Source organism: Adiantum capillus-veneris, chromosome 18, assembly GCF_014529385.1.
Source record: "Adiantum capillus-veneris isolate H3 chromosome 18, ASM1452938v2, whole genome shotgun sequence".
Lineage (NCBI taxonomy): Eukaryota > Viridiplantae > Streptophyta > Polypodiopsida > Polypodiales > Pteridaceae > Adiantum > Adiantum capillus-veneris.
In genome coordinates, this window is record NC_140948.1 from 30127832 (window position 1) to 30144689 (window position 16858).

A 16858-nucleotide genomic window follows, 5' to 3' on the forward strand; every position below is an offset into this window, starting at 1 on the left:
AAGTTATCGTCCGTGATTACCGTGTATCTGCAAAACAACTCAAGGTAGCTCAAAAATTTTCGAGGGTCATTCCGAGGGAAAATCAACTTTCTCATTCCAGATTGGAGCTCTTGATATCCTGGGTCATTGGCTTCCCAGAAAAATCTCATCCAATAAAAAATATTAAAAGACAGTCTGCGGTATGAAGGTACTCAACAACTACCTCGTCACTCCCCTTGCAAATAACCTAAAAAGGTCCACGCCATGAGCTCAGAGGACTGATACAACCAAACGCTCCCTAGACCGCAGCCTGCGTCGCTTGGAGGTTCAAGCATACAACCAAATGCTCCCTAGACATCCCGTCTGCAACATTCAGAGGTTTTCCATCATACAACAAAACGTTCCCCAGAGATCACGTCTGCGTCGTTTCGAGGCTCAAACAATACCAAAACAACATTTCTCACTACTCCACCTGGGAGTAAATCGCCAAGCATTGAAACCAATATTAAGACCAGAGTCAAATAGTTCAAATCGGCACCAAGACAGGTTTAAAATAGATAGCATCCATTTCAAACAAATTCCAAACAGGATCACCAAACAAGTCCTTAAACAGATCCAGAAAACTGCTGATTCAAACTGAAAAAGCATTCTCGACATCAGTCGAGCTCAAAAGTCAACTTGCTTTCCATTCTGAAACCTGCCCCAGAATTAGGGCTAGATTTCTTCCATAAGGTTGTAGCTGACAGCAGCATGGTCCATAAACTTTTGAATAGTCAAAACAAGCCTCGACAAGCAATGTTCCCGATGGTAGTCCCAAGATATAGCAATCACACTCGTCCTCCAAGGTTATCAGCTCGAGAAGAGACACCTACTAAGAGATGTCTAGAAATTCCAAGTTGTGAGCTGCTAGGCTTTCCATGGAAAGCATTTCAGGATACCCCACTCTACAAGAAGCTGCACTGCGAAGAACGATATCTGAAGGCATATAACTTCGGGCGAAAAAAATCCTTGAAAGCTTGCCAAGTCCTTGGAGTGTGCCGCTTGGTAGCTAAGACATCCACCACTACATGGCACTGCCTCTGAGAAAAACAGCCAGTTGAAAAATCCTTGATCCTTCTCTTGCAAGTGATCCTTATGGCTTATGCCTTGTAAGACAGAGCGATGCAGCCAGCAGCGCGCCCAATGCGCGATGAAGGGTAGGAGTGGCTAATAAGTCCGGGGTCAGGCCATGAAGATTTTTTCACAATATTTTCTTGGAACCTTCAAAGCGCCATCTTGCTCTGTCTGCTCTTTGGTAGGACCAATATGCTTTCAAAAAAGCACACGCTTGAAGCTCTGATACCACCGTCACGGGACGGGCACCACGTGTCAACGGAAAAGAACAGACTGAACAACTTTAAGCACTTCAAATAACAATTGAACTGAAAGAGAGAGAGTGCACAACACACGAGACGGGGAGTGGCAGAGTTCCACCCCTAGAGAGCACTGGCCCCAAACATTGGTGCCCCTTTCCGTATTTCTTTTCATTGCTTGAAGTCGGTACAATGCTGGTATTCGCGCTCTTCACCTTCACCCGCAAGCGTTCCAGAGGCTGAGCCCTCTGCACATATTTCAAGGCCCTTGGCCTATGAAAAGGGGTTACATGAAAATCTTTAAACTCAAAAGCATCTGGTCCCAAAAGCACTAGCGCCAAAAGCTACTAGTGCATTTTGCAAAAATCCGTACAGATGCCACATCATCATTTGATCACAAGAGACTGAGAGAGAGAGTGTGTGTGTGTGTGTGTGTGTGTGTGTGTGGTCCTGCTTTATTTTAATGTCTTTAGGTCGCTTGGGCCCCATTGGACGGGTTCCGTAAGTTGGTGGAAACTCTTCTTTAAAAATAGGCCATTCGGCAAGACTTTACAAGTTGGTAAAACTTCTTTTGCTTCTTGTGCTCCTTCTAGGGTTTAGGCCCCTTGGCCGGGATTTGCAGGTTGGCTCCGTTTTTCACTGGCTTGGCACGTCAACAGTTTGTGACATTGGCTCACCCCCCTAGAGGCAACAGCTTCCAGATGGATGGGGGCCTTCACGTGAGTGAAGGTCCTCATTGCAGTTCGTGCTTGCTCGAAGTCCGTACCCCACATGTTCTATGAGGTTCAGGGAGAGGGTCACCTTCACAAAGTCTCAATAGAGGCTTCACAGGTTGCACAATGTTGCTTTCAAAGGATACGAGTTGTGGACATCTGTGGGAGGACTTGTCATAGATCTTGACCCAGCAGATCTTGAGACGGCCACTGGCGGCTTTGGGCTTGGGAGAGCTGCCCTCTGGCACAATGGGACCTTGGAGAGTGGTTCTAGAGAGATCCCTTCTCTTCACCCAATCACCCTGGGATCCCCTTTTACCAGTACACAGTTCGACTGGGGTGCCACATACTCGCAGCATGGAGAGAGGCCCGTCTTGCTACAGCACTTCATTGGCAGGAGGAGGGTCTCACAGCTGAATACTTGTCATGTTTTTGGGAGCAGTTGTGGGACTACAGACAACCGAGGAGAGCTACTATGTTCCAATGGCTAGTCGCACACAGAGCTACAGCAGTTGGGAGCTGACTAGTACACAGTGGCTTCATCGGCAGCCTGTGCAGCTTGTGGCCATCGTTTGGAGACTCAGCATCACTCTCTGTGGGACTGCCCCATGGCACAACAGATTTGCTTCGGGTTCTTCGGCTGATGCCAGCTCTTTCCACATCTCGAGAGTACACTCGTTGGCTTCCACCAACAGGATGATAGTGATCCAAGGGGGTCGACCTACACTCCAGCTCGCACAAAGCTTACCCCCCCAAGAGTGGTGGAGTGAGAGAGAGGTGTGTTGAGAGCTCATCTGTAACCTGACACTATGGTTCATTTGGCGGGCCCGCTGCTTCCGCATCTTCGAGGCTTGCTCTGTCCCACCAGCAGAGACTGTTCGCGATTTTTGTTTGGAGCTGATTCACACTCTCAGGGGTCAGTTCAAGAGACTGCAAGGCAGCTCCGACCACATGGGGAAGCGCAGAGAGGCTTTCATGCGACTCTGGCGCCCAGGGCCTTTGTTTACCATGGTCCAGGGTGTGCCTAGATGGCACTACCGGCCACCAATGTGGCTTTTTCCTCCTTCCATTTCGTGATTTAGCCTTCATTGTACATATTTTGTTTACTCACTGGGCCCCATGCTTTTGATGTAGCCCTCTCTAGTAGAGGGCCACCATAGAAGCAGTCGTCTTGGGGAACTCTGTGTTGGCACCAATGAGATCTCCAAGCCAACGTAGAAGATAAAGGTACTCCTGACATGCCTCAGAAGCAGACTTTACCTGGGAAGTCTCCCTGTCACAAAAGTGATGATCTGTCTCAAAGAGAGAGAAAGAGAGATCACAAAGATGACGACATGGCTTCCCCTAAATTGTGGCAGGATTTCTGCTAGGTGACGTTGCAGTCTTGGCCGGATGCCAGTGCAAAGCCAGATATTGGGCGCTGCTATTTTTAACAGGTGCTTTTGGGGTTAGAGCCAAAAGACTCAACTCCTTTATTACTATTCTTGATGTATTTGTGTCTGGCCCAATTGTCAAGGTTTTCTCTCGCACGGAGTGTCAAGCACAAAAGAAAGAACTTATGAGACCAAAGTAACGACCGGTTCGATCAGATGCGATCTATTTTCACGAATGCACATTGTATATGTATTAAAAAAGAGCAGAAAAATAGGCCCTGAACACTCGAATGCTTACCATCACAAAAGACATCTTCTGCAACTCCATGGAACTTCACACACACTTTCCATGGCAGGCTCTCCGAAATGGAAGATACAAATCCTTCTTGACCAATCCTCACCTTCTCCCTGAAAACAATGAAAGTATTATTCAACTACATACAGATGATACTCATGAGGTCAATGCCAGATTCCATTGAGTGAACAGCCAGAATTGCAACTGAAGTACACACTAACAATGGTAAAAGAGGACCTGGATTTTGCTTTCAATGCCTTCGATCCTTTGTACCTTACATGATCCCCTTCACAATCATACTAGAAAAGCATCAGAAACAAACCATAAACCAGGGACTCCAGCAATTCAACTCTGATCAGAATGTCAATGAATGAAGTACCGGACTTAAAACTTCCTTAAATTTTTTTCTGATAAGAATGAGATGCCCAACATAGAACTCCCTCAAGAGTTTGTCACATGCCATGTCAAAATGCACTACTCATGTTCCCCTTCACATTCATGCTTCTAGAATTCGTCAGTCGTGAAAGTCACAGAATAGCATGCACATTGCAAATTCGGACTAGACAAAAAACTCCGTTAGGTCAAGTACATTAAATGCAATGTTAAAAACTTAACAATTTGCAACCTTAACTTCACTTCTTGTACAAACAAGGAGTAAAAGATCATTGCCTTTAATACGATCATGCATATCACGCGCAAGTGTAGGTACAGGTTTGTATAGAGGTAGTTCCTGATTAGAGCTTAATTTACAAACAAGCATTGTGACTCCAATTTTGACAAGAACGATAGAACAAAAAGAAGAAAACAAAGTAATTCATACAGGATAACTCCTACCAATAATACTTTGAATCAGCCCACAAAGATCACAAAAAACAAAAAACAAAAACTGAAGAATATACTTCTGCAGCCAGATACTGCTTTAAATCTCAAAGAACCAAATTCATTTGCAGCACACCAATACTAATGACAGAACAAACACCTAGAAAAGTAAAGTAATCGCACCTATGATAAGATCATGCCAGTACTTGTAAAATTCTTCTCCTTTTTTTCCTAGCTTCTTCAGTTGTTCCTCACGCCCAGTGACCAGAAGATCCTTCAATTCATTCTCCCAGTTTTGATTATCCACCTGAACCAGTTCTGACATCTCTTTCCTATCCTCCTTCGTTGAAAAGCGCAGTACCTTCAAAGGTATATCAAACTTCTTTTTTTGACTTTTGAGATCTAAAATCTTTACCTGGCAGCCAAGCATCTGGAAGGCACAAACAAGGAGTAGAGAGAAAATATTACAAGATGCAATCTCTAAACTTGTAAAGGTGTTGGAGCGTCCAATCAAGAAGCAGTTACTCTTAAATCTACTAACATCAGTTTGAAATTTGAATTACCCAAGGAATATTTTTATATTTATTTATATATATTGACATGTCCACCTTGTAAAGCAATAAACCACCTTGGACAGTAACACCCATTGGTGTAAAGTGATAACCCACTCATGTAAAGTGAACTCCACTATCTTTATCCACCAAGGCGTTACCATGAGCCTCAAGCCAAGCCTTTCCTATATAAAGGAGGCCACGTCTCATTGTAAATCCATCTCCTTGAGTCTAGTGAATGCATCTCCTTAAGTTGTAATACCTCTTTAGTCAAGTCCTTGCATAACTCATAATAAGCTTAGCCTATCCCTTGTATAAAGCTTCACTAATATAAACTTTTCCTCTTGTATAACGATCCACTGCACACTTTGTGTATTTACCTTCCGCCTATGTTAATAGAAATACACTACTTCCGCTTGCAAATTCTTTGTGTGCGTTTCTTGATATCAGAGCTTGTGAATTAATTTAGTCTACAGCTTACACTCTCTCTGTTTATCGTTCTTGTTCCATGTGGTATCATACTTCAATTGTGTATGAGCTCAAGTTTAACAAGCTTTCGGTAGAAGGTTACTTGCTCTGAGTGATTAGTAAGGATTAATCTCTTTATCCGTTATCTATCTAGCAGTGTTATCGCTGTTCACTTGAATCTACAATGACAAGCAAGATTGCGGTATCGTGGAAGCGAGGTAGCAAGGTACGAATTGGTAGCCGCAGGCGTTAAGGCGGAAGGAAAGCCACAGAGCCACAAGCATAAAGTCCTCGGTAAATTCCTACATAAAGTCCCGTGTAAAGTGAAACCGGCCCGTAGGGCGGTAGGCGTTGGCTTTCACCCGAAATTCTTTACTTTATACACACACACAGAGCACTTTGCAAAGAGAACCTGTAATGGGAATTAACACTTCAACTCACACACGGCTCGGAAGCTAGAATGCTCCGAGCAGACACCGACAACCTGTAGGCCCCAAAATTGGCGCCCCTTTCGGTATTTCTTTATTCTTTAGGAGGGTAAATTACAAGGTAAGGTCCTGGGAATCCTTCACGTGTATCCACCTAGATACCATTTGATTTGGCCAAATTTCGGCAGCATAACAACCCCAAAACTTGCGCGAAACCAATTCCCCTGCTGGAACTCGCTTGCACTGGCGTATACCCTCTGATTCCTGTCCAAAAACAGTAAATTCAGCACGCTGTATTTACTGGTTTTTGCCCTGTTTTCAGCCCCAAACAGTCCCCTAACTGTCCTTTGCCAGTGGGGCACGATTTCCAATGATCCTGGCGTCCGTATGGCTGAAAAACAGTCAAATTACAGCGCATACACAGCGCTGATTTTGCACCTGTACGGTGAGGTTATGACCCTCACCAGTGCCTGCTTTGGAGCAGCAGTTAGCTACCCCTGTTCCTGCTCAAGGAGGCTCTTGCCTCAGCACAAAAGCATGAACCCACACAACTGTACATCAGTCAAATGAGTAGCCCTCTTGTGGGGCATCACCTAACTGTACGTAGGGGAGAAAGAGAGCAGTATGTAGCGTGCGGGGCATCACTCCCGTCACCATACTGTGCATAGAGGGCAAGGTAAGCATTCCATAGCTTCTGTACCTGTTGCAATCCGCCTGTGGCTGAAAATGGCGCCCCCTTTGATGATATGCAGCTCGTTTTTGCCTCCCAGAGTGGCAGAATCGCTCACAAGCTGACACGTCGCCCAGTTTCCGAGTTTGGGCTTTCCCTGCTAAAAATATCTCAACTGGTGCGTCAGTTGACTTCGCGGCAGAGTTGTAAAGTGTTCCCCTAGTCATACCGAAGGTAATGACGCGAACACATTTCGTGGCCCAAAATAGCAGTTCCCTAAATTTTAGGAGATGCTTCCGTTGGGCTCCCACTGGTCTTCTGACCATCTATCCTCATTGGGACCGCATCCAAAAATGCAATGTGGCCCAACTGTCGGATACTTTTTGTTGGTAGTCCCACCTTGACTTTACGCCTTAATTGAGTTCACTTCCTAGTATCCACCAACTTGCTAAGTGCGACGGGGGGACCTATATGATCTTGCTCTGAGCCTAGACATCCTCTTACCATACGAATTCCAGTGCCGACCACTTCCCGTCTGCGGGTGAATCTACCGTTCACATTGGCCATACAATGTCCGACCGTTTGCTACTTCAAAAAGAGGGTCTTAAACAAATAAAATAAACCCCATTGGAAAGAAACCAACAACCAAGGTTAGCAGTTGCCACATCTCTGTGACATGGTTAATAACTGCCACGTCCTCGTGACATACCCCCCTCTTGAAATCGCAAACGTCCTCGATTGCATACCATAAATACACGCCACTGATGATCTTGTGCTATTAACACTCTTTTATCATCGCATGTATCCGCAAGAAAGGTCGTAACATACATAGATACAAATGACTTAATGAGGCCTTCATACTTTTGCCATTTCCATCTATGGCACTGAATTCATATGTACATTTGATGTACTAGCTCTATCATTACCTCTCCTTTGCACACGTTGGGTTGGGGCATAAGTAGGCTGTAACCCAAAGGCTTCAAGATAAAGCTGCAATACATTTGGTGACTCTGACAGTTCATGCTCTTCCATCCACTTTGCATCCATAGGCGGATAGTTCTTGAACTTCACCAAATAGCGTCTTGCAACTTGTCCTTTAACTTTTCTGTCCTTATGTGCCAAAACTTGCTCAGGTACCAAGATCTCATCAAGTTCTTCAACTTCTGGCTGATCCTCAACTGGCATATCTTCTGGCACATCACCCACGAAGGGTCTTAGAAGACTCACATGAAACGCATTATGAATCTTCCATGCATCAGGCAATTTCAGCCTGTAAGCCACATCGCTGATCTTGTCAAGCACTTGAAAAGGCCCATAGTAACGCATGCTGAGCTTAGGAAACAGCCGTTCCTTGCCCTTCATCTTCTTTAACCTTGCCTTTTCGAACCTTAAGAGAACCCAATCACCAGGTGATAGTAGCAATTCACGACGGTGACGATCAGCAGCCTTTTTCTGTTTTGCCTGAGTCTTCTCCAAGGCAACTTTAATCTTCTTATACATCTCATCCATGTTCTCAACATATCGATCTGCCTCAAAGATCTTGTCCTTTGTGTGCAAAATGGGAGGAACCTTTTTGCCGCCTTCAACAATTTCAAAAGGTGCTTTGCCAGTAGACGAATGCACCGTATTATTGTACGCATACTCAAGCATAGGCAAATACTGTTCCCACTTGCCCTTATTATCTGACACATAGCATTTCAGCAGATCTAAGACAGTAGAATTGGCCTCTTCTGACTGTCCATCAGTTTGTGGATGAAACGAAGACGAGAACTTGAGCGTAGTACCCATGTTCTCAAACAATCCTCTCCAGAACAAACTGGTCATGCGAGGATCACGATCACTGATAATCGATTGTGGCATACCATGGTACTTAAACACATTGTACATGAACAAGCGTGCCATCTGATCAGATTTTATCTTCTTCCTGACAGGGATAAAATGGGCCTGCTTGCTGAACCTGCAGATAATGGTCCATATACCATCATTCCTTGTTGGCGTTCTTGGAAGATCAAAGATAAAGTCCATAGCAATGCTTTCCCATGGCTTATCCGGAATCGGCAGTGCTTGTAACAACCCTGGTGCCTTTTGCCTGTCAAACTTGACCTTTTGGCAAACTATGCATGCTCGCACAAAGGCATCCACATCTCTCCTCAAGGTAGGCCAATAGAAGAACGTCTCTACTGCTTTAACTGTTGCATCCATGCCACGATGCCCTGCATACGGTGGGACATGACTCTCTTCCATGACCTTACGTCGCAATGGCCTAGTGACACAAAGTCTGCCATGCATCATCATAAAACCATCTCTGAGGAGGTAGTGCTCATGATGTTGCCCCTCTTGTAACTGTTCAAAGATCCTTGCAAAATCTTCATCAGCAGTATACTGTTCCTTCATGTCATCTAACTCATGATGATAAGGAATTGACACAGCTGAAATTTGTGGCTTTCTTGATAACGCATCAGCCACAACATTCTTCTTGCCTTCCACATGCATAATCTGGAAGTGGAACATGGAAAGAATGTTTGCCCATCGCATATGCTTTTCGGATAACTTTGACTGTGTCAAGAAGTATCGCAAGGTCTGATGATCTGTTTGGACAACAAAATCAGCACCTAAGAGGTAGTGCTTCCAGCTAGAAAGCGCATGAATCACGGCCAAGAGCTCTTTCTCATAGACTTGCATAGTCCTCTCTGGCCCTTGCAAAATTCGGCTTTCATAGGCTACTACCCGTCCATCTTGCATTAGCACTGCTCCGATGCTACTGCCACACGCGTCACACTGGACCACAAATGACTTCCTGAGATCTGGCAGAACAATAACTGGATCTGAAGTCAACTTTTCCTTTAAGAGACTAAAAGCTGAAATCTCTTTTTGGGTCCATCTGAAAGTGACCTCTTTCTTTTGCAATGCGTGAAGAGGCGATGCTATCTCTGCAAAATTTCTGATAAACCTTCTATAGTAGGAACACAATCCCAAGAAGCTTCTGACATCGTGCACAGTCTTCAAGTCTGGCCATGTCTTGATAGCTTCGACCTTTGCGGGATCCATTCAAACACCATCCTTTGAGACTATGTGGCCCAGAAAGTGGATCTCTTCAAGGAAGAATTCACTTTTCTTAGGATTGACAAGTAACCTGTGACTGCGCAGCTCTTCGAACACAATGGTCAAGTGACGCCTATGCTCCTCTTCATTCTTCGAATACACAATCGTGTCATCGAAGAATGTTCCAACAAACTGTTGATGCGAGCGGAAAATCCGGTCCATCATTCTGTTGAACGTGGCAGGAGCATTTGTTAGCCCAAACGGCATCACTAGAAACTCATAAAGACCAAATGTCGTTCTAAACGCAGTCTTGTGCACATCCTTTGGGCTTATACGAATCTGATGGTACCCCCTCTTCAGGTCTATCCTGCTGAAAATTGCAGCACCCTCTAAACGATCGAGAATATCATCAATGCGAGGAATAGGGAACCTATTCTTGATGGTATTCTTATTCAACGCACGGTAATCAATACACATGCGCCATGAGCCATCCTTCTTCTGCACTAGGAGCACTGGGGAGCAAAAGGGTGAAGAACTAAGCTGAATCAGCCCCTTCTCTAATAACTCCTCAACCTGGCCCATAATCTCTTTCTGCTGCGCCGCACTAACCCTGTAGGGAGGTCTATTTGGTGGGCTACACCCTGGCACCAAATCTATCCGATGGTCCTCAGGTCTCTCTGGCGGCAATTGCGACGGTAATGAATCAGAAAAACAGTCACTAAACTTTTGCAAAAATGCTGACCTTTCTTTATCTAACACAGATAAATTTGACTGATCACTATCTGAGACATCACGTGCAAAAATCAAGTACACAGAAAGATGATTCTTTATTACAGAAGTGATAGCAGAAGCAGATACAATAGGGACTGACTCTCCTTTAAGCTTTACATCCAAGATGTGAGTTTTGCCCCTATGCTGTACAGTGATCTTTTTGTTGTAGGCATCCAAGACTCCATGCACTCGGAACATCCACGGGATCCCCAACAAGGCGTCACAACCTTCCAGCGGCATGATGTAAAACTCTTCAATGTCCACATACGACTGAATATGCAGACGCAGTTTTCCAATGATGGGAGTAACACACTCTGAGTGGCCAGGACATGCCAACCCTGCCTCTGCTGTGTACCCCATCTCTTCAGCTTTGATGCCGAGCTTCATAGCTAACTCTAGTGAGATAAAGTTGGCTTTGGCACCTGGATCAAAGAAGATGAGTGCCGTCTGATCCCTAACTTTACCCCATGCCCTGCATAACTCACTGGCATCTGTGCTGGGCCTGTCACCCACCATGTCTGGCACTAAACCTGCCGTGGGTTTAGGCTTCTTGCCTTTCTGGTCTTCTTTATCCTTTGAGTCAGCTGGCCTTTTCCTTTGTGGACAATTGATAGAAAAGTGACCAGGCTGCTCACATATAAAGCATTTGTTCTCAGCCATTAGGACCTTCTTTTCCTCGAGCGACTTGCGCACAAAAGGCTTCCTTTTCTGTTTCTTTGCCTGCGCTCCAGAAGTCCCAGCTGAATCCTTGTCTTTGGTGGCCTGTTCTGACCCCTGTGACGCATCAGGAGCCGTTTTCACAAAGGGCTTCTTCGCTGAATTTTTCTTTTGCTGCCCTCCTTTATCATTGCTCGGAAATCCACTGTCCTCTCCTTTCAACAGGGCAAGACCAGTGTTCGCAACTTCCATAAGCTGAGTAAGGGTAGCCACTCTATTCTTTGTACAGTAATCGCGAAGCCCTTTAGGCAGCCCACAAATATACTTCTCTATCTGCTCTGTCAATGGCACAAATCTGTAGGAGGTCACTGAGAGTAATGCTTTACAAAACCTCCTATTGTACTCCAGCAAGCTCTTGCACGAAGCTGCCGTAAGCTGGTGCCAATCTGTCAAGACATCGGCTTCAAATTCATTTGATAGCCAAGCAGATGCAAACATTTGCTTGAAGTAAACCCAAGTGGCGGGTGCCTGTCCTTGCATTAACAATGTCGTCCACCATGTCAGCGCATTGTCCTTTAAGAAAGTGGCAGCTTTCCTAACCTTCGAGGCCTCTGTAAAATTCCCTCCCGCATAAGCTGTATCAAACTGCTGGAGGAAAGTGAGTGCCTTTGTCTTGTCCTCGAAACCCCTGAAGGTACTGAACTTTACTGCTGCACCACCTTCTTTGTAAGCCTTCGGCTTCTCTAGTGCCCCCCAGTTGTCATACGGAATGGTCTGCAACATGGGCACTGTACTAGGCATGATCGGCACGTGTTGGCCATTCACATTTTGCGTCAGAGGTGCGATATCTGGCTGCTGTCCAGAAAAACCAGCCATGCCAAAATGACCCTGTGGCACCCCAAACTGGCCCTGGTTGCCGTGGAAACCTTGCTGCATGCCGATAGTACCATACATGGGGTTTGGCATGATGCCTTGCATACCCCCGAACACTGTTCCTGGCATGTACGGCTGACTTCCAGACGCATAACCAGCCATACTTTGGAACACTGATCCACCCCCGAAATACCCAGGATGTACCGTGGGTGGTGGAAAAACTGAGTGCATAGCCTGGTATCCAGCTCCCTGCCCATTCAAGACAGCATGCTGGCTCTGAAAGGTGGCGGGCTGAACTGGCATAACCTGTGGAATAGGCGTTCTAGCCACCTGTTCAAGCACGGGAGGAACCTGCTTTGGAGCCCCCGACTCCGCAACATGCGAGTGTTCCCTTTCCTCCTGCGCCTCATGAAGTACCTGGGCTTGAGCTTCAACAAGCTCCGTACGCGGCGTAGGTTGCCTATTTTGCTGTTGCACTGGTGGCGCTTGCAAGAATTCCATAAACCTCGGATTCTGCACCAGCTGCGAAAAGACATTCACCGCGGCAACTAACTGAGTCTTAAACGCATCATCCTCAAGTTGCCCTGTCATAAAGCCCTGTACTACTGGAGGGACATTGACGTTGACAGGAGGTACAGACTGACGTGGCCGTGAGCTCTCGCCAATCTCAAAAACCATAGGAATCTCCTGCCTGTCCTTTGGAGAGGAACCCTCTTCCATAATTCCCTTCCCCTTGTCGGCCATAGTGTAATCCCCGCGTTCTTGCACTGTGTGTCTTTACCCTGAACAATCCAGGCTCACTCTTTGAGGAAAAAGTGATTGATGTCCCGGCAACGGAACCATGAAACCGGCCCGTAGGGCGGTAGGCGTTGGCTTTCACCCGAAATTCTTTACTTTATACACACACACAGAGCACTTTGCAAAGAGAACCTGTAATGGGAATTAACACTTCAACTCACACACGGCTCGGAAGCTAGAATGCTCCGAGCAGACGCCGACAACCTGTAGGCCCCAAAATTGGCGCCCCTTTCGGTATTTCTTTATTCTTTAGGAGGGTAAATTACAAGGTAAGGTCATGGGAATCCTTCACGTGTATCCACCTAGATACCATTTGATTTGGCCAAATTTCGGCAGCATAACAGCCCCAAGACTTGCGCGAAACCAATTCCCCTGCTGGAACTCGCTTGCACTGGCGTATACCCTCTGATTCCTGTCCAAAAACAGTAAACTCAGCACGCTGTATTTACTGGTTTTTGCCCTGTTTTCAGCCCCAAACAGTCCCCTAACTGTCCTTTGCCAGTGGGGCACGATTCCCAATGATCTTGGCGTCCGTATGGCTGAAAAACAGTCAAATTACAGCACATACACAGCGCTGATTTTGCACCTGTACGGTGAGGTTATGACCCTCACCAGTGCCTGCTTTGGAGCAGCAGTTAGCTACCCCTGTTCCTGCTCAAGGAGGCTCTTGCCTCAGCACAAAAGCATGAACCCACACAACTGTACATCAGTCAAATGAGTAGCCCTCTTGTGGGGCATCACCTAACTGCACGTAGGGGAGAAAGAGAGCAGTATGTAGCGTGCGGGGCATCACTCCCGTCACCATACTGTGCATAGAGGGCAAGGTAAGCATTCCATAGCTTCTGTACCTGTTGCAATCCGCCTGTGGCTGAAAATGGCGCCCCCTTTGATGATATGCAGCTCGTTTTTGCCTCCCAGAGTGGCAGAATCGCTCACAAGCTGACACGTTGCCCAGTTTCCGAGTTTGGGCTTTCCCTGCTAAAAATATCTCAATTGGTGCGTCAGTTGACTTCGCGGCAGAGTTGTAAAGTGTTCCCTTAGTCATACCGAAGGTAATGACGCGAACACATTTCGTGGCCCAAAATAGCAGTTCCCTAAATTTTAGGAGATGCTTCCGTTGGGCTCCCACTGGTCTTCTCACCATCTATCCTCATTGGGACCGCATCCAAAAATGCAATGTGGCCCAACTGTCGGATACTTTTTGTTGGTAGTCCCACCTTGACTTTACGCCTTAATTGAGTTCACTTCCTAGTATCCACCAACTTGCTAAGTGCGACGGGGGGACCTATATGATCTTGCTCTGAGCCTAGACATCCTCTTACCATACGAATTCCAGTGCCGACCACTTCCCGTCTGCGGGTGAATCTACCGTTCACATTGGCCATACAATGTCCGACCGTTTGCTACTTCAAAAAGAGGGTCTTAAACAAATAAAATAAACCCCATTGGAAAGAAACCAACAACCAAGGTTAGCAGTTGCCACATCTATGTGACATGGTTAATAACTGCCACGTCCTCGTGACATAAAGTCCCGTGTAATGCACCCGTTATAATCCCTTCCCTTTTGATGTTTATTCAGGTAAGCTTCAATGGCATTTTTTAATAGATCTTTGCCTAAAGTGACCAAGTCTCTTGCAAATCTCTCATTAGCAGTAGAAGAAGCCGAACCCTCAGCTCAATGGCAAATACCACAGTTAAAACCAGAACAAGTCTATCGACATAAACATCTATTTGAACCTCATGCATCTACTGTATCTTTAGATTATAGATCCTTTACATCTGTCCCTTTTGACAATCTAATGCATTTCATTAAACTCACCGAGATCCTCCAAAATGACAAAATAGAAGCCATCTCAGGAGGCAATCATTTTGTACAATTTGGTTGTTTAGATATTATAGAGTTCTTAGAATTTGCTAATAGAATCCTTAATCCAGAATACGTAAATATAATTCTTAGATTAGAATTATCAGACATAATTCTCTAACTAGAACTCGTACATAGAACTCTTAGATTAGAGTTAGAAAATAGAATTCTTAGTATAGATAAGTTAGAACTCATAATTCTTAGATTAGTATTTATTAGCAGAATTCTCATATTACTAATCGTAAGTAGAATTCTCATATTCGAATTAGTAGGAAGAATTCTTTATACTGATTTATGTATCACTAATCTAGATTCATCTAGTTATATGATTAGCTCACAGAAGCCGTTGGTATCTTCTATAACCCCTACAAACCCAACAAAATCAAGGGCAATACGAATTAAATAATTATTTTTTAGTAAATAAATCAGTTATTTACAAAGACTGACATTGTTACATCAAGGATGCCAGCTTTTAATGCAGTATAGAGAGAATGATTGCAAATATGAACTGCACTTTTAAGCGCCTCTCCCCAAAATCCTTGAGTGAGATCAACGGTGGACAATATGCATCGGACCCTCTCACACAACGTCGTGTAAAATCTCTTAGCCACACCATTAGACGAAGGACTATAAGGGCCTGTCAACAGATGTGAACTCACCCCCATTGTATGTACGCAAGCATTCTAGCTTCGTACATGTTTGGGTAGTCACAAATGCATAAAAATCTTGAAAGAAGCAAACGTGTTACTTTTATTCTTAAGGAAATAAACCCATATTTTCCTAGAGAAATTATCAGCAAAAGAAACAAAGTACACAGCAACACCCATACTCTTGACAGGCATGCTACACACATCAAAATATACAAGATCAAGATGATCATATTTGCGAGAGACACCAGAGTAATAAGAATTTCTCACTTGTTTTCCATATTGGCATTCATTACAAAAATCAAGCTTTAAGCCCTTAGTATCAACACGAGAAGAAAGAACATCAAATCCTTTCTCCCTCATATGGCATAATCTTTTGTGCCAAAGCTCTAAGTGAGACACGATCTCTGCTATAGCAACAAACTTGCCTGGCAAAGCTTTGCAATGCAAGAAATAAAGTGTCCCCTTCTTGGTGCCCTTAACGATTTGCATAGTATCTTTTGTGAGCTTCCAAGTATCACCACTGAAAATGGTGTTATATAACCATGCATATCAAGTTGTCCAGCACAGAGCAGACTCTTCTTGATGCCAGGAACATATCAAACATCATGCAAAACAAGTTCTTGCCCATTATCAAGGGCCAACTGAATAGTGCCTATTCCATCAATCGTGCAAGCATGATTATTTCCAAGGTAAACTTTGCCATAGTTGTCTGCATCAGAAGTGACAAAACACTCCCAAGATGAAGTCACATGAAAAGAGGCACCTGAGTCCACTATCCAGGACTAGGACAAGCTAGATAACTCATAGACATTAAAGCCTCAATGACATCACCCTTGGTGATTTGCATGTTCTGTGCATGATAAACCTAGGTATTCATAGGAGACATAGTGGCATACAGAATATCATCTATGTTAGACCGTTTCTCAATCACCACATTGGAAGCTACATTGACCTTCTCCTTGTTCTTGGAACTAGTAGATGCATCTACCTTGTCATCCTTTTTCTTCTTGTCACCCGCATTATTTTTCCTTTTTGCTCTTTCTTAAAGTACCTACAATCTGGCTTCTTATGGCCTTTCCGACCACATTAGTAAGAAGTGACATCAGATTGCTTTCCTTTGCTCTTGCTCTTGTTCCTTTAACCAGCATAACGTTCCTTTCATCTATCCTGCCTCTAACCATGTGAGCCGAAGCATTAGCCTCACCACTTGCCTTTCATCTAATTTCCTCATTGAGAATAGAGCCACCCCTTACTCCATCAAAGGTAATCTTTGGGTTACTAGACAATGAGACCATTAGGGCCTCCCAAGAATCGAGCAAGGTCATAAGCAAGAAAATGGCCTTTAACTCATCATCAAAAGCAAGCAAACCAAAACGCTACAGCTCGGGAAGAATACCTGTAAATACTGAAAGCACCAAACTGCTCAACTACAAACTTTGCAGTATCCAATTCCATACGCATCAAGTGGACCTCGTTCACCAATGTCCTGTTTTCATAAAAGGCCTTGAGCTTTTCCCACACAACATTAGGCAATGTCAAGACCCTTGAGGTCTAC

At 44.8% G+C, this 16858-nt stretch overlaps 1 protein-coding gene across 4 annotated transcripts in view; it reads right to left on the reverse strand.

Moving 5' to 3' along the window:
* LOC147435417 (uncharacterized) overlaps nt 1-16858 on the reverse strand; it is a 183526-nt gene that overhangs the window by 91033 nt on the left and 75635 nt on the right. For 3 of the 4 annotated variants that reach the window (XM_086488487.1, XM_086488485.1, XM_086488484.1), the window contains exons 5-7: nt 4715-4961; nt 3950-3998; nt 3716-3825 (exon numbers count right to left, since the gene is read on the reverse strand). In XM_086488487.1, the coding sequence (XP_086344613.1) occupies nt 3716-3825; nt 3950-3998; nt 4715-4961 (406 nt within the window). The remainder of the gene's footprint in view (nt 1-3715; nt 3826-3949; nt 3999-4714; nt 4962-16858) is intronic. The other variant, XM_086488486.1, reaches the window with a different exon arrangement.